Source organism: Schistocerca piceifrons, chromosome 1, assembly GCF_021461385.2.
Source record: "Schistocerca piceifrons isolate TAMUIC-IGC-003096 chromosome 1, iqSchPice1.1, whole genome shotgun sequence".
NCBI lineage: Eukaryota > Metazoa > Arthropoda > Insecta > Orthoptera > Acrididae > Schistocerca > Schistocerca piceifrons.
Window position 1 is genome coordinate 1,012,954,858 of NC_060138.1, and position 19,465 is coordinate 1,012,974,322.

General features: G+C 42.1%; 1 protein-coding gene across 1 annotated transcript; it reads left to right on the top strand.

Moving 5' to 3' along the window:
• The first annotated feature begins 14,595 nt into the window (after positions 1-14,595).
• Positions 14,596-15,303, top strand: LOC124777191 (THAP domain-containing protein 5-like). Its single transcript, XM_047252509.1, has one exon. The coding sequence runs from the start codon at positions 14,596-14,598 to the stop codon at positions 15,301-15,303; it is 708 nt and encodes a 235-aa protein (XP_047108465.1).
• The last annotated feature ends 4,162 nt before the right edge of the window (positions 15,304-19,465 follow it).

Here is a 19,465-nt window from a genome sequence, read left to right on the forward strand (position 1 = left end):
TCGAGTATAGATTTAAGTGTCAGGAAGTCATTTCTGAAAGTATTTGTATGGAGTGTAGCCATGTATGGAAGTGAAACATGGACGATAAATAGTTTGGAATAGAAGCTTTCCAAATGTGGTGCTACAGAAGAATGCTGAAGATTAGATGGGTAGATCACATAACTAATGAGGAGGTATAGAATAGAATTGGGGAGAAGAGGAGTTTGTGGCACAACTTGACTAGAAGAAGCGATCGGTTGGTAGGACATGTTCTGAGGCATCAAGGGATCACAAATTTAGCATTTGAGGGCAGCGTTGAGGGTAAAAATCGTAGAGGGAGACCAAGAGATGAATACACTAAGCAGATTCAGAAGGATGTAAGTTGCAGTAGGTACTGGGAGATGAAGGAGCTTACACAGGATAGATTAGCATGGAGAGCTGCATCAAACCAGTCTCAGGACTGAAGACCACAACAACAACAACAACAACAACAACTAGTGAACAATCTGTTTTACACCATTGATGAATTCTTTGAAGATGAAAATACTGTATTCTAACGTGTGCCTATTTTATGGAAACCAATTTACATCGATATAGTAGTTTACGTAGAAATATATGCTCTTGACTTTGTCTATTGCTGTAATCAGCTGAACGACAATAAAATTATTATTATTATTATTATTATTATTATTTGAAGGTCATCTCACGCTCAAACCCACTGCTTGACCTAAGTTTTTCGGGCTTGACCCATTCCTGTGGCCCTTCGTGATCAGGTCAAACGGGAGCTGGATGGTCTCACTGCTGCAGGGGTCTTGCTTCCTGTCACTTCCAGTGAGTGGTCCTCTCCTATCATTGTCGTTGCTAAGCCAAATGGTGATATTCATCTCTGCGGCGATTTCAAAGCCACTGTACATGCTCAATGCCTTACCAACACTTACCCTATGCCTCGACCTGAAGAATTGTTCACTAAACTTGCTGGAGGCCAGTATTTTTCTAAACTTGACCTGTCAGAAGCTTATCATCAACTTCCTCTCGACGCTGCTTCCCGGCAGTTTCTGGTCCTTAACACGCCTTTCAGCCTCTATCAATACCAACGCTTGCCATTCGGGGTTGCCAGCGCCCCTGCTCTCTTTCAACGATTCTTGGAACAATTATTGCTCACTGTCCGTGGGTGTATCAATTACCAGGACGACATTGTTGTCACTGGCTCCACCACTGATGAACATCTTCAAAATCTCTGCACACTTATTCACGTCTTATAGACTGCCAGTCTTAAGTGTAATCTTCAGAAATCAAAATTTTTTCAGAGATCTATCACGTACTTGGGGTTTCAACTCTCTCGGGATGGTATTTGTCAACTTCAGCAAACTGTCACTGCGATTGATACCCTTCCTCGCTCTACATCTGTTAGGGAATTGCAGGCCTTCTTGGGGAAAATAGCATAATATCACAAATTTTTACCATCTGCTGCTTCGGTGGCTGAGCTGTTGCATCGCCTGTTGCATAAAAACGTTCCTTTTCACTGGTCCGCATCATGCGATGCGGCTTTCCAGAAATTGAAGACTATGCTGAAACAGGCCCTGTGCCTTGCTACTTATCGACCTGGCCAACATCTTGTTCTTGCCACGGAAACGTCTCAGTACGGGGTCGGTGCAGTCCTTGTGCACCGTTTTTCTGTCGGTTCTTAACAACCCATTGCTTATGCCTCCAAAACGCTCACGGATGCCCAATAAAAGTATTCTCAAATTGAAAAAGAAGCTTTGGCCATTATTTATGCTCTTCATAAGTTTGGTGTTTTTCTCTATGGATCCAAATTTCATCTTGTTACGAATCACAAACCACTTGTTTCGTTGTTTCATCGATCAACGTTACTTCCTGACAAGGCTGCACACCGCCTCCAGCGTTGGGCTCTTTACTTGTCTCGTTTCAATTATGAGATTCATTTCCAGCTGACGGCTCAACATGCGAATGCTGATGCACTGTCTCGCCTTCCCATGGGTCCTGATCTGGCACTCGATAGGGGCATTCGATAGGGACGAACTTTTGTGTTTCCACCTTGATGTTGCCAAGCAGCGGGTTGTGTACGGGTTCCCCATCACCGGGACCGGCTGCTACGGGTTCTGAACCTACCCCCTTCCAGGTTTTACGCTGTATTCGGAAGGGTTGGCCAGATCAGCTGTCCGCTAAGACTTCTGATCCATTGCGGAATTACTACGCTTTGCGTTACGCCTCACGGCTAGGGATGGTGTTATCCTGTGTTGTCCTCCTTTCCACCGAAAATGCTTTGCCGCATGTTGTAGTACCTGCGTCTTTGCGTTCTTCGGTCTTGCGCCTCCTTCACCAAGGGCAATGGGGTGTCTCTCGCACAAAATCTCTGGTGCGCTGTCATGTGTACTGGCCTGGCATGGACTCTGAAATCGCACACATGGTCGCCACCCTGAAGTCATCTTTGTCACCGTGGCCTTCGCCTGAGAAGCCCTGGGAGCATATTCATGCTGACTTCGCGGGACCTTTTTTAAGTACTTGTTGCCTTCTCATTATTGACGCCTACTCTAACTTTCCTTTCATTGTCCGTTGCACGTCGCCTACCACCGCGGCAACCACCAATGCTCTAGCTCGCATTTTCTCTTTGGAAGGCCTTCCCTCTACTCTTGTTACTGATAATGGTCCGCAGTTTGCCTCTTCTGATTTTGCGGATTTTTGTGCCCGCCACGGCGTCATGCATGTCACGGCCCCTCCGTTCCATCCACAGTCAAACAGTGAGGCTGAACGACTGGTCCGCACATTTAAGGCTCAGATGAGGAAACTCCTGACTTCTTCTGCTGATGATGCGCTTCTCCAATTTCTGGCTTCTTACCGTTTCACCCCCATGGGCAACCACTGCCCGACTGAGCTCTTACATGGCCGACAGCCCCACACGCTACTTCATCTTCTGCGGCCTTCCACCTCACAGCCGCGGGTACCTTCGCTTGGCCCATTCACCACCGATGACCTTGTATGGGTACAGGGATATGGCAGACAGCCAAAATGGAGTCCTGGCCACATCTTACGACACCGTGGCCGACGTCTGTATGAAATCCAGACGGACACAGGTGCAGTGCGTCATTCGGACCAACTTTAGCCTCGTGTGCCGCCAACGCCTATTCCGGATGCCGCTACACCACCTTCAGCTCTACCTGACGCTCCGGATACTGGAATCTCTCATTACTCACAATGCAGTCCTCTCACCATCATATCAGTGCCAGCACAAGAACTGACGCCACCAGCAGACGTGCCCATGCAGGAGCCAGATAACCATCATCTGTTGGAGCAACTCTACACGCCTCCTTCTCCTACGGACGCAGACACATCGCCCGTGTCTCCTGTTATAACAACCAGACTTGCCGCAATGGGCAGATTGGTGCATGGGGCCCCAGCAGATTCGACCTCCACATCTCCTGTTATCTCGACCCATTATCATTGGGGACACTTCCGTCCATACAGGAAGCCTCCTCCTCAAGACTTAACGGCCAGTCAAACAACACCTAAGGACGTTAGCAATCTACAGGCCACCTGCATCAAGACCTGTGCAAAAAATTCAAAGGGGGGAAAAGTGTTGTGACTCGCCAATCTTTCAAAGTGCCGCCGCGCAATTACGCACGTCCTCTACATGCAGCGCTGTCTGCCAGCCATGCAGCAGCAGCGCCTTCTAAGCGGCCAGCCAGCCAACGGCCACTAGACTTGGACTCAGTTATGATTTGACTGTTAAAGTGTACACACATCTTACTCTGTTTACTTGATCTGTGACTTTCATGTATTCCGTCTTCATTGAAATATATTTGTTCAACTTGAAGTTATTACAGATTCATAGGAAGAATCTTAAGAAAATGTAACTCATCCACAAAGGAAGTGGCATATAAGGTGTTTGTTTGACTCATTCTTGAGTATTGTTCATCTGTCTGGGATCCTTACTAGGTAAGACTGGTAGAAGAGAGAGAGAAGATCCAACATAGACAATTTCTGTCATGGGATCGTTTAGTCAGCAAGAGAGCTTTTAAGAGATGCCCAATGAACTCCAGTGGCAGATGTTATAACAAAGACATTGTGCATAATAAGGAGGTTTACCATTGAATCTTCCAGAGAACACTTTCTGGAAAGAGTCATCCCACACACAACTCACGAAATGATCATGACAAGAAATTAGAGCTAACACAGAGGCTTGCTGACAACCATTCTTCCCACATTCCATTTGCAAGTGGAACAGGGGACGAGGGAACAGTTAGAGGTGCCAGAAGTGCCCCCTGATGCACACCATTAGGTGACTTGTGCAGGATGATGTAAGTGTAGATGCACCTTATATGCCTATTCAAGTGAACGATTTGACTGGTGGTAGCAGATGCTCTTTCAGATTTTCCTTGTGTGGCCTGCATCACTTAAATCACTGCGTGGATGATCTGAATACTGTCCAACATTTTGCATCCAGGGAGCACACCACACGATAATTTGTGGTAATGGACCACAATTGATCTCCTCAGAGATTGAGGATTTCTATGAAAACTATGGTAGTTGGTATCTGTCTGCTGTTCCATTCCACCCAGTATCTAATACCAAAATGGGACAATTGGTCAGAAAGTTCAAGTAAGATGGTGCCATTGACAACAACTGATCAAGGATGACTGAACATTTGGGTTCATACATTTGGCCATATCCCAGACTAGACACAGACTGTTGTCATTAGCCACAAATGTTTGATGTCCTTAGTGACCGGAATTGACTGAACCATTGTTTCCACAAAGAGATTTTCACTCTGCAGCGGAGTGTGCACTGACATGAAACTTCCTGGCAGATTATAACTGTGTTCCAGACCGAGATTCGTATTCATGGCCTAACCTTTCGTGGGCAAGTTCTCTACCAATTGAGCTACCCAACCACGACTCACGACCCTTCCTCACAGCTCCAGTTCTGCCAGTACCTAGTTCTGCTAGGTTTTCAGAAGAGCTTCTGTGAAGTTTGGAAGGTAGGAGATGAGGTACTGGCAGAACTGAAACATCCCACGGGCTGTGGCTAAGCCATGTCTTCCTAGTATCCTTTCTTCCAGAAGTGCTAGTTCTGCTAGGTTTGCAGAAGAGCGTCTGTGGAATTTGGAAGGTAGGAGTTGAGGTACTGGCAGAATTGAAGCTGTGGGGATGGGTCTGATGCATGCTTGGGTAGCTCAGTTGGTAGAGCACTTGCCTGTGAAAGGCAAAGGTCCCGAGTTCGAGTCTCAGTCTGACACACAGTTTTAATCTGGCAGGAAGTTTGAACCATTATTGTTTTCAGTTGTTTCCATGAAAATGACACAAGTACACTCTCTTTGAAATGTCAAAAATTAGTCTTTTGACAGCCACCAAAGAGGCTATACGTTTATTAAGTTGTGGGAAACATAGGAATCATGCACTATCTCAACTGCTGCACCAATGTAATCTGAAACGTTGGAGTCACTCCACATTATGGCAATAGTTGAGCGACAGCGAATCACTTTAGTTCAAGCCAGTCAAACTGCCTAAGAGCAACTATGGTCAGAATCTTCAAAGACAAACCGTCGTGCAATTCCACACCTAACTATTGTACAGGCATTTCACCCTTATTGCCTTCCCCAAATTATGCTGTCATCTCAATCTTGTTATTACCATCTATGTTTTCTGAGATCCTTGTAAAGACACTGCCATCTCCAGCACACCTGTGCCATTGGTCCTACGCTTGCCCTGACCATTACCAGCCATTCTGGCTGGCTAAAGGTGGGAAGTGATTGATATCCTCACCAGACAAAGATTAGAAACAAAATCATTCAGGATCCTGATTTTTATTTATCTACCGAACAACAGTATTGAGCTAGACTAAGAAAAATCGACATTTAAAAGGGTGTCGGGGTATTCCAGGCACTCAGTTATGTGGAACCATTATGACAATGGCCACCACAAGTAGGTCCAGTGCCTTTTCTTGCACTCACTGTGCGATGCCAGGTGGCTCTCAAACTCCATACTCAATTTGCAGAATTATGTGAAATCGTTAGTAATGTGCCACCCAAATGCTTATGATTAAGGCCCGTCTGTGCTTGTGGGCACTGTCTTGGTTACAGTCAAATTGCTTGTGAGTGGCTTAGGATGACTTTGGCTTTACAGTCATAATTGTTATTGGTTGAATGTTGAAATATGTTGCGTGGCGTTCAAGACATAGATTAAGTGAACGTGGCATTGCAGCAATGATTATAACAGAGAAGACACTTGAAGGAGTTTGTGGAATTCACTGGATTTACGAGGTGCATTCAAGTTCTAAGGCCTCCGATTTTTTTTCTAATTAACTACTCACCCGAAATCGATGAAACTGGCGTTACTTCTCGACGTAATCGCCCTGCAGACGTACACATTTTTCACAACGCTGACGCCATGATTTCATGGCAGCGGCGAAGGCTCCTTTAGGAGTCTGTTTTGACCACTGGAAAATCGCTGAGGCAATAGCAGCACGGCTGGTGAATGTGCGGCCACGGAGAGTGTCTTTCATTGTTGGAAAAAGCCAAAAGTCACTAGGAGCCAGGTCAGGTGAGTAGGGTGCATGAGGAATCACTTCAAAGTTGTTATCACGAAGAAACTGTTGCGTAACGTTAGCTTGATATGCGGGTGCGTTGTCTTGGTGAAACAGCACATGTGCAGCCCTTCCCGGACGTTTTTGTTGCAGTGCAGGAAGGAATTTGTTCTTCGAAACATTTTCGTAGGATGGACCTGTTACCGTAGTGCCCTTTGGAACGCAATGGGTAAGGATTACGCCCTCGCTGGACACCATCATTTTTTCAGCACTGGTGGTTACCCGAAATTTTATTGGTGGCGGTGCATCTGTGTGCTTCCATTGAGCTGACTGGCGCTTTGTTTCTGCATTGAAAAATGGCTTCCACGTCTCATCCATTGTCACAACCGATGAAAAGAAAGTCCCATTCATGCCGTCGTTGCGCGTGAACATTGCTTGGCAACATGCCACGCGGGCAGTCATGTGGTCGTCCGTCAGCATTCGTGGCACCCACCTGGATGACACTTTTCGCATTTTCAGGTCGTCATGCAGGATTGTGTGCACAGAACCCACAGAAGTGCCAACTCTGGAGGCGATCTGTTCAACAGTCATTCGGCGATCCCCCAAAACAATTCTCTCCACTTTCTCGATCATGTCGTCAGACCGGCTTGTGCGAGCCCGAGGTTGTTTCAGTTTGTTGTCACACGATGTTCTGCCATCATTAAACTGTCGCACCCACAAACGCACTTTCAACACATCCATAACTCCATCACCACATGTCTACTTCAACTGTCGATGAATTTCAATTGGTTTCACAACACGCAAATTCAGAAAACGGATGATTGCACGCTGTTCAAGTAAGGAAAACGTCGCCATTTTAAGTATTTAAAACAGTTCTCATTCTCGCTGCTGGCGGTAAAATTCCATCTGCCATCTCTGGGACGTATTGACAATGAATGCGGCCTCATTTTAAAACAATGTGCATGTTTCTATCTCTTTCCAGTCCGGAGAAAAAAAATCGGAGGCCTTAGAACTTGAATGCACCTCGTAAGTCAGTTAACAAGTTCATGTTATACCACCATTGTTGATGCAGCGTCATGCCACTGTTGGCTTGCAGTGATGAAAATGGATTATTCGAGCATGCAGGTTTCACAGTCGGATTCACACACTGTCCATATTGATGCTGCATTGCATTCCTGTGAGCTTTGTCCATTGATGGAGGTAAGGTGCTGCGTGGTGTGGTGCATGACCACCACACTGTCACTATGAAGCAAGCATGATCGATTTTGGTGACGAATTTGCCCGTATTCGCGGTTGACATGGGATCACCAATATAGGATGTGGATAAAATGGCGATAGTAAGCCACCAGTAGTGACAACACAATCATCAAGTTTCCTCCGCTGGAGAATAGATATGAGATGGTAAAGGCAGTGCTGTTAGGACACTCACATATGACGAAACAGCAACTTCAAGAGGTAATGTGTGAGTGACAGCATACCATCACATTTCTTGCACAGGTACTGCACCTCAGCCCCCTCCCTATGGGCCCTGTGGTTGATCAAGCTACTGACAGAACTACAGGTCACCATGATCACGAATGAGACAGACCCAACGTGAGGCACTTGGCTATGGCTTACACAATGTTCACTGCCATTTGCTATAGTCAAAACGTAACAATGTCCCAAATTTCAGCTCAGCAGCGTCCTTGGTGGACCCCAGCTGCCATGCCACATGAATGCAGTTGGGCTGACTTGAACGGCCACACTCATGGCAGATTGCAGCAGTCCTCATCATGTGTGCAGCAACACTCACCAGTGCCTGAAGCTATGCATGGCAACAAGGTCATGCAACATACAAGGGCTCCAGGTCCTGCTCTGCTCCCTGCTGCAATTTGGTGATGCTGCACACAAATGTTGGGACCCTAGCGAGTACCCAATCACTACAAGTGGGCCACAATAGCTCCTGGATCCTCATCAAGTCACCTCCAGCACACCAGAATATAAAACACACATATCCCTGCCTCAGCCATTGCTCCTGGTTGTTTCTTTGTCTTGGACGAAGCATCAAAAATGATTCCATGAAAAAAAGTGACGGTACTGGCTGTTAGAAAGTTCCCACATGAAAAGGTCCTCGAATAATTCTTCTGTGTTGTTGGCTCTTCCTCGGGAACAAACACGTATTTAGGTGCAAGAAAAGTGGCAATATCTACCACTCGGAAATGAAAGCTGCCATTTTCAAGAAGTGGTTCATAGAAAAGTTTCTGCTATAACCTACTCTTTAACTGGTCATTGTAATGGACAATGACAGTTATCACTCAGCTGTTAAAGAAAAAAATCACTGAATACAAACACCACGAAAACGGATAACGTCCTCTGACTAAAAAATAAAAATATTCCACACAGTATAAGCCACACCCTTGCCTTATTCCCGCAGCTAATTAATTTAAAGAAGTCATACAAGAATCTTGATTTAATTTGTAAGTGAATGTGGTCACACAATTTTCCGTTTACCACTATACCACTGCCAATATAACTCCACTGAATTAATTTGAGCACAGGTTAAAAGCTATGTTGTAGAAAAGAACAAATATAGATAAGACAGCAGATACTGTATCGTCAATGCATGATGCAGTAGACCACATCTCCCCTCCGGCGTAGGCAGACCGTGCAACAAGCCGAAAAACTTCAGAAAGACGACTTTTACAGGGAAGTGAAGAAGGATACAAGGACACCAGTCTTCACCCCTTCATGGTAAGTTTATATTCAGGTGATTCGGCAGAAGCCGAGCCGAGTAGAGGAGCCAGCAGCGGAAGCAGAGTAGCAGTTGCCTGATGCACAGTAATTTACACTGAAGCGCCAAAGAAACTGGTATAGGCATGCGTATTCAAATGCAGAGGCATGTAAACAGGCAGAAAACGGCACTGCGATTGGCAACGCCTGTATAAGACAACAAACGCCTAGTGCAGTTGTTAGATCGGTTTCTGCTGCTACAATGGGAGGTTATCAATGCTTAAGTGAATTTGAACATGGTGTTATAGTCGGTACACGAGCGATGGCACACAATATCCGAGGTAGCGATGAAGTGGGGATTTTCCCATACGACCATTTCGCAAGTGTACTGTGAATATCAGAAATCCAGTGAAACATCAAATCTCCGAAATCGTTGTAGCCAGAAAAAGATCCTGCAAGAACGGGATCAACAACGACTGAAGAGAATCTTTCAACGTGAAAGAAGTGCAACCCTTGCGCAAATTGCTGCAGATTTCAATGCTGGGCCATCAACAAGTGTCAGTGTGTGAACCATTCAACGAAACATCATCGCTATGGGCTTTCAGAGCCAAAGGCACACTAGTGTATCCTTGGTGACTGCACGACACAAAACCTTACGCCTCGTCTGGGCCCATCTACACTGACATTGGATTGTTGATGACTGGAAACATATTGCCAGGTCAGATGAGTCTCACTTCAAATTGTATTCAGCAGATGGGCATGTACAGGTGTGGAGACAACCTCATGAATCCATGGATCCTGCATGTTAGCAGGGGACTGTTCAAGCTCGTGAAGGCTCTGGAATGGTTTGAGGTGTGTGCATTTGGAGTGATATGGGGGACCTCTGATATGTCTAGATACGATACTGATAGGTGGCATGTACGTAAGCGTCCTGTCTGATCGCCTGCATCCATGCATGTCAATTTTGCATTCCAATGGACTTGGGCAACTCCAGCAGGACAATACGACACTCCACACGTCCAGAATTACTCCAGAGTGGCTCCAGGAACTCTCTTCTGAGTACAAACGCTTCCCCTGGCCACCAAACTCCCCGGACAAGAACATTATTGAGCATATCTGGGATGCATTGCAACGTGCCGTTCAGAAGAAATCGCCCTCCTTCCCTCTTACGGATTTATGGACAGCTCTGCAGGATTCACGGCGTCAATTCCCTCCAGTGCTGCTTCAGACATTAGTCGAGTCCATGCCACGTCATATTGCAGCACTTCTGCGTTCTCACTGGGGCCCTACACGATATCGGGCAGGTGTACCAGTTTTTTTGGCTCTTCTGTGTAGTTTAGTTTCTGATCTTTTTTTCGCGTGCTTCTGGCATAAAACAGTAGATGCATAATACTCAGCTTCTCTTCAGCACAAATGGTTGGGACCTACAAGACAGAGACAGGTCGTCAGTCATGGAACGAAGACTCAATGAAACAAGCTATTCAAGCTACTGAAAGAAAAGATATGGGATGGCTAAAAGGTTCAAAGACATTTGGTGTTCCAAAAGCTGCTTTACGTCGAAGAGTTATGGGAACAAACAAACGTATCAGTGGAGCAGAAAAAGGCTTGGTACGATTCATCCTTACATTTTCTAAGAGACTTGAAACATTGCTGGTCGATCACATAAAAGATTTAGAATCCCGAACGTTTGGTCTTACACGTAACGATATAGGAAAATTAGCTTTTCAGTTAGCAGAGCAAAATAGAATACCTCACAGATACAGCAAAAAAGATGAAATGGCAGGCTGGGATTGGCTTAGGGGATTTCGAAAGAGAAATCCAGACATTTCTCTCAGAAAAACAGAGCTCACTTCAGCAGCTAGAGCCCAGTCTTTTAACAAACCGCAATTAGAAAAGTTTTTTAACATTCTTGAACAAACATTACAGAAAAATAATATTGAGCCCGCTAGAGTATGGAATGTTGACGAATCAGCACTTTCAACAGTGCAGAAACCTCAAAAAGTGTTTGCGGCAACTGGTAAAAAACAATTTGGAACAATCGCCAGTGCAGAGAGAGGACAGCATGTTATTGTTGTATGCTGCATGAGCTCATCAAGAAACTTTATCCCGCCAACTCTACTTCTTCCAAGGAAAAGATAGAAGCACGAGCTTTTAGATGGCGCACCTACAGGATCACTAGGGCTGCCAAGTGAGTCTGGCTGGATGACGGGAGATTCATTTCTCACTTGGCTTAAACATTTTCAAAAGTATGCAAATGGAAGCAAAGATAACAAGGTTTTATTACTATTAGATGGGCATAGTGCGCATGAAGGCCTAGAAGTAGTCACATACGCAAGAGAAAACGGCATAATTATGATTTCTTTTCCTCCTCATTGCACACACAAGCTGCAACCTCTAGACATATGTTTCTATGGTCCCCTGAAGACTTAATATGATCAGTCCGCCACAATGTGGTTAAAAAATCATTCTGGAAGAGTCATAACTCAATTGCAGGTAGCTGAAATATTTTGTGAGGCATATGGGAAAGCTGCTACTACTAGTAATGCCTTAAGTGGTTTCAGGAAAATCGGAATTTGGCCGTTCAATCCACAAATATTTCCGGAGCACGAATTTTTGCCTTCTTTAGTAACAAACATTGATGAAGAGCTCGAAGAGACTGACAATGGAGAAGTTACAGAGGACAATATAGTTGAGCGAACACATTCAGAAGAACAACGTATCCAGAATGACTCAACTTCAAAAGAAGACGTTACACTTCCATACGGTTCGAAAATAGTGAGAATAGTCCATATACCCCTCTACCAGATCTAAGGAAAACATACTGTTCCGAGACCCAACATATCCGAGTTTCACCACAGGATATATTACCAGTCCCATCAGCTTCTGGATCTTATGTTCGAAGCAAAAGAAAACGCGATGGTTCCCAAATTTTAACCAGTAGTCCATATCTATTAAATTTACAAGCAAAGGTTGCAGGAAAACGAGCATTAGAAGAGAGAAAAGCGGGAAGAAATTCAAACAGACAGCTGACATTCAGGGATGAAAGTGAAGACGAAGCAGATATTTTCGGTGGAGATGCTAACGAGGACGGTGCTCCTTGTATTTACTGCAAAGACCTTTTTAGTCATTCTAAGCCTAGGGAGACTTGGCTGCGGTGTGTAAAATATGCTATGTGGGCACATGCTGAATGTGCAGGTCTTCCTAGAACAGCTAAGAGATTTGTATGTGACATATGCAAAGACTGAATACTTTATAGCATGATATTTTTACTAGGGTAAAATAACCTACACGTGTTTCATTTTACCCCAGTAACTAGCGTAAAATGAAACACTGAAGTAATTTTGCAGTGCTAATTTTCTGCAAAAAATATTTTCTTTTTTAAAATATCTTGTGTACTAAAACATGTGTTTGTTAGTTACCTTTGTGTTTGCAACTTTGTACAAACAAATACACATAAATATCGAGTACAGAGTCAGTTTTGCTTAGGGTGTGTTATTTTAGGCCAGGTTCCCCTAAACTGCAGGAGCATCCAAGGAAAGGTTCCAGAATTAGTATCGCTTACTGAAAGTTATAATGCACACATATTATCAGGAACAGAAAGATGTTGATGCCAATGAAATCCTACGTTCAAATTGGAAATGGTGCTGGCATGTTTATCGTAATAAAGGATTCGATAAAATCTAGCGAGCATATCACGGATCTCGATTGTGAATTGACCTGGCTAAAGTATCTCGCGCTCTAGTGGTACAGCGCATTGGACAGAACGTGCAGAATATCGTTAATAATTATCCTGATAATGCCGTTGTAATAGGGCGTGACTTCAACTTGCTAGGTATAGTTTGGAAGTGTCATGCTATAGAAACTGGTGCCAGAGACAGGGATTCGCATGACATTCTCCTGGATGTCTTCTCCGAAAATTAGTTTAAGCAGGCAGACAACCAAGGCGTGAGGGTAATGTCTTAGACCTTCTGGCAACAAAAAGACCTAAATTTATCGAATCAGTTAACGTAGTGGAATGTATCAGTGATCATAAGGCTGTAATAGCATCTATGAGAACGTGTCTGACCACGGCCGCCTGTATTAGCCGTGGTCTGACGAAGATTGTTAAGAAAGATAGGAAGGTATTTTTGCTTAGCAAAAGTGGCAGGATACAAATTGCAGAGTATCTGAGCAGTCAGCATCAAATATTCGGTGAGAGGACGAAGATGTGGAAAACAAATGGAAAAAATTCAAAGGAATCATGAAATATGCCCTAGACAAATATGTTCCCAGTAAGGTCTTAAGGGGCGGGAAAGACCTACCAGAGTTAAATAGCCGCGTTAAAATACTTCTACGTAAACAAAGAGAACTTCATCTCAGATTCAAGAGCAGCAAAAACCCAGCTGACAAACAAAAGATGAACGAAGCAATAATGAGCGTAAGGACAGAAACGAGAGGAGCCTTCAATGACTTCTGAAAGTAAAACATTTTCAACTGATCCGAGTAAAAATCCTAAGAGGTTTTGGTCGTATGCAAAATCAGTAAGTGAGTCAAAATCATCCATTCATTCACTCAGTGACCATAGAGGCACCGAAACGGAAAATAACAGAGACAAGACCGAAATACTGGTTTCGGTCTCCGAAGTCACTTCACCGTGGAAGGTCGTTATACGGTTCCTCCTTTCAGTCGTTGTACGAACGTCGAAATGGCAGATACTGAGATAGCCGAGCACGGAATAGAAAAACAGCTACAGTCGCTAAATAGTGGAAAAGCGTCAGGACCAGGTGAAATATCTGTAAGATTCCACAAAGATTATGCGAAAGAAATTGCTCCATTTCTAGCAGTAATTTATCGCAGGTCGCTTGAGCCACGGCCGCCTGTATTAGAGGCCGGAGGACTGAAATGTGGCAACGTTACGTTAAGGCCTACCGCATGGCTGTGACTATAAGGTAGCGAACGGAAGCAGTTGTTTACATACTTTAAAGGTGTCTGTTTTATCCGACATTACAGTGTAATTACGCTATACTGGACTTATAGCAAGTAGTCGTGACTACAGTTGAAGATATAACACAATGTAAGTATACAATTCTGTGAAGTTTGTAGTGTTTTTACATGTATACGTGCAAGTGTGCTACGTGAACGACTTTCGTCTACACAATTGCAAGAAAAGTTCTACTATATTCTAGATACAATTTGAAAATAAAGTTTTGAATTCATAAGTTTAGTATCAGAATCTTCTCCTAAGTGATTTTGTGTTAATATTATGAGTATTTCTACACATTTGATTCTGTTTGTAGACTTCTGTTTCGTGATATCCAAGCAGTAGAAAAAAACCAGTCCACTCAAATTCTCATTTGCTATTTTTACATAATAGTATTTTGATTTAAGATGTTAGCAATTAATGCATCATTGTATTTGCAGATGCCAGAAAAATGTTGTGCTCCTGGTTGCAACAGCAACTACAAATCCAGCAAGGAAGAGGGTTACATCTCAGTGTTCAGATTCCCTACTGAAGAGGAAAACAGAAAACGGTGGACAAGAAATATCCCCAGAAAGGACTGGACTCCATCAAATAGAAGTGTCGTTTGCATTAAACATTTTGAAGAATGTGATGTATCAAGAGTGGAGATTTACAAGGACTCTGATGGGAGCTGTCACGAGTTTCCTCGTCAAAGGCCATTGCTTTTACCAGAAGCTGTGCCAAAAATATTCCCTGGGTTACCATCGTATTTAAATAAGGTGCAGCCTCCAAGAAGGTGTGACCCAGAAATAAGAAGGAAGCGTGCACGCCATGAAGAGGAGGAGAAGAATAAAGCCATGCTAAGTGAGGACATTATTGCAAATTTTCAATGTTTGTGTGCTGAGTACCAGGATAGAATAAACAGTGTAGGAAAGTGGAGTGTTAGTGTTAAAGAGAATAAGATATTCTTTTATACTATAGATTTTTCTGAAGACATTCCTCAGGTCAAAGCAAGTATGGAAATTAATGACAAACTCATTTCAAGTGTGTGTGTGAATGGTTTCATTCTGTCACATGAGCAGCTCAGCTGGATTTTACCTTCCTCACTTAGAGTAACCAGATGGTCACAAATTTAAAATATTTTGAGTAGAGTTATCAACTGTGATAGCTACACACCCACCTTTAGTTCTCTTTTAAATGAATTAAAGAATATTGTAAAGAAACTTACTCTGCATTCAGAAGCTAATCCAAATTGCTGTGCCACACTCTTGTTTCTGTTGGAACAGATAGATTTGTTGGCAATGAATAAGCAGACATATTCGGTTGATATGATGATGCATGCATTTATCATCTACAACCAATCTCCAGCATGCTATGCAGCACTCCGGTCAAGTGGATTGCTTACCTTACCACATGTGAAACACATTCAGCAGCTTTCATCTTCACTGAAGATTTGTCCAACCAATAAATCACAAAATGCCCATTTTCTTAAAATTGTTGTGGATAAATTAGATGAGAGAGAAAAATTTGTAATTCTGCAAGTGGATGAAATTTATGTTAAGCCATGTATTCAGTTTAAAGGGGGGAAACTCCATGGATATGCAGAAAATAATGCCCCATCTGAGGCAAGAACTGTGCTTGCCTTTCTCACATCATCTTTATATGGCAATTTCAAAGAAGTTGTTCGTTTGGTTCCTGTCAAACAGTTGTCAGGCTCAGATCTCCATAAATTAACACTTAATGTGTTGCAGTTTCTTTCCTCATGTGGTCTGACCATTGTTGTTATTATATCTGATAACAACAGAATTAATAGGAATATGTTTTCACTATTGGTAAAAAATTCCAGCAGTCCATATTCCTTTCTGTCATGTGGTTCCCCTGTATTTGTAATGTTTGACACAGTTCATTTGTTAAAAAGTATTAGGAACAACTGTTTGAACCAGAGGGACAGTGACAGAACATTTAAATTTCCCCATTTTGACTCAACATCCAATGATCTGCTAATGGCAAAATTTTCAGATATTGAGAACCTATACAAAAAGGAACTCGACCAGCTTTTGAAATTAGCTCCTCGGCTGACTCACAAGTCAGTGTATCCCAGTATCTTAGAAAGACAAAATGTCAGTCTTGTCTGCAATATTTTTAATGAGACAACACTTGCAGGCTTAAAAGCTGAATATGGTGAAATTTCAGGAACTGTACACTTTGTTGAAATCATTCTCCATTGGTGGAATATTATTAATGTTAAGAACTGTACAAAGGGAATTCACAAACAAAATGAATTGTGTCTGCCTTTCACTAGTGCTTCTGATGACAGGCTTGAATTTCTTGACAAATTTTTGGCTTGGTTAGAGAGATGGAGGGCTTTGGACACTACCAGTTGTCTGACCGCAGACACACATCAGGCACTGTATCAGAGTACTTCTGTTATTTCAGAAGTTGTTGAATATTCTTTCAGTGGTGTAGGTGTGCAGTATCTTCTCACGGGAAAACTACAAACTGATAATTTGGAATCAAGGTTTAGTAGGTATCATCAATTATCGGGTGGAAACTATAACGTTTCTCTAACCCAGGTATTTGAATCTGAAAAGAAGTTGCGTATAATGAGTGTTTTGGGAATAAAGTCTGCAAAATGTGGCCCAATAAAATTTTCTCCAGAAATAATGAATGTCATAAGCATCTCATATGTAATGTCTACAGATGTTGACGTGAATCCGTTTATTAGTGTTTTGAACTACATTGGCAATGAAACTGTTGATGTACACAAATCTGTGCTTCTGTATGTTTGTGGTTATGCAGCACACAAAACAACACAATTGCTCAGTTGTACAACATGCACTGATTTTGTTTTAGGCACACATACCACAGATAAATATTTTGATAACCTTGTCCGAAGTGGATTGACTGTGCCATCAGATATTGTTGTGGAACTTGGCACTTTTGTATATACAGTTATGCAGCTTTTAATATCTGAAGAGTATGAAACAAAATTCCTCACTTGTCAAAATCAAAAGCAGTTACTACTCAATCTGGTTGGCCAAGGAGTTAAATCAGATGTTTCTCTGCAAATATTAGTAACAGATTCATATCTCTGTGGAAGGTCACTTACTGATATCTACAAAAAGCTGGTTTCCATTATGTGTAACATATTGTTAAATAATTATACCAAACTCCAAAATGATCATTTAATATGTTCCAAGAAGGAGGGAGTTAATAGAAAATTAAAAACATTACATAACTTTTGACACAAAATTATGAAATTTCTTTCTTACCCATAACCTCAGTTCTTAAATGCTCCGATTAGTACTGGCAAGGAGGAGGTGGCCACTATGAAATAAACTTTAATGCACTGATAAATTTCAGTCATGCTTCTTATGCAAATCCTACAGGAAGGTCCCCAGTTCATTCTGACTCAGAAAGATGTGTGAAAGTATTTAAATAGATTGTGTATCACCTATGATTTTAAAAGAAATCTAACATACCAATGAACAATACACAAAAAACGTTCGTTAAAAATTATTATTATTATGCTACCCTCATATATAAAGGTGTGAAAGATATGTTGCAGCTGTCAGAAACTTTTATATTAGTTTGTCATTTATATAGGAAGGAACATGACAATACATTTCAAATAACAGACTGAAATAATTGCAAGTCTGCAAATAATGTTACTAGGCACCTCACAAAATTGTTTGCTGAACTTGTATCTCCAAATCTCGGGTAAGAAACGTCATAATATACTGCTATGAAGCACAAGTGAGTTATTTAAAAGTTCATCGTTGCAAGGAAACGAGAATAAAATGCGTAATTCCGACATAAAGTCGGCGTAATACTGCGAGAAATTAGCTTTTCTAGGTTACTGTGTTATTTATAGGGACCAAATCTACAAAAAAAGAAAGTGATTGCGTATTTATATCTGACACGTCGTCTGCAATCGGCGAAATCTAAACTTCAGTCTGGGCCTAGCTGGTCACGCTAGCAGGCCTACTGACGTCACAGGCTATGATGTTGTCAGCTTGACGACTCTGGCCTCTAATACAGGCGGCCGTGCTTAGCAAAGGAAGGTAATTAGCGACTGAAAGTTCTCTCCCATTTTAAAGAAGAGCCGTGGGATTGATGAATAAAATTATAGTTCTATATTGCCTTATATATCTGTTGTAGGATTATGGAGCATCTTTTATGCTCAAAATTATGACACTCGTGGAGAAGAAAAATCGCTTCTATAAAAATCAACATGGGATCTGCAAACCAGAGATCCTGCGAAACTCAGCTCACTCTGTTCCTCTGTGAGGTCCACAGTGTCTAAGCAATGGCGCTCAGGCTGATGCCGTGTTCCTCGACTTCAGGAAGGCATTTGACACTGTCTCCCAATGCCATTAAGTAAAAAAAAAAAAATCGAGCTTATCCAGTATCGGAGTAGATCTGCGACTGAATTGAGAACATCTTTGCAGACAGAAGTCAACACGTCGCTCTTTATTTATTTATTCATCTGTAAACAAATTTCTTTGTATGGATGTCGTCATTATACATACATATGTACATTATTTTGTCATATAAGGTAATGATATGCAAGCTATATATAATAAATTCATAATATATATGTGTATATTACACACACAATTTATCATTGAATTATATAATGCTGAAGAACCTGCTTCAATCAAAAGAAATATATCACAAGTCTCCTGTAATACTTGTGTGGGTAAATTACAATCTAGAATGTCCACTTTATAATTGATTAACCTGATTATTTATTTATGCCAATTTTATGCTGCATGAATTCTCTAATCGAGTAAAAACTATTTTTTAATAAATATTCTTTAAGGAATGCTTTAAATTTACATAGTTCCTTTATGATTTCGATTTCTTTTGGCAATTTATTGTATATCTTGACACCTTTGTAAAACATACTGATTTGTGTTTTAGTTTTATTCATTCTGTCTAGGTGCAAGCAGTTACTGTTTCTGGTTTGGTGATCATGTATGCAGCTGTTTGCTAAGTATTGCTCAATATTTTTGTGAATAAAAACTGTAGTTTGCAAGATACATTCACTTGGGATAGTCAGAATACCCCACTTTTTAAATAGCTCACTGCAGTGTGCTCTTTTGTGACTTTTGCTCATTGTTCTGATAGCTCGTTTTTGCAATCTGAACACATATTTCATATTTTGGGCATTTGCACCCCAGAATGTTATGCCGTAACTTATTATAGAATGTATGTGTGCAAAGTACGTCATTCTCTGGCATGAACTATTGCACACAGTTACTAATATTCGTAAGGCATAGCATGCTGTGCTAA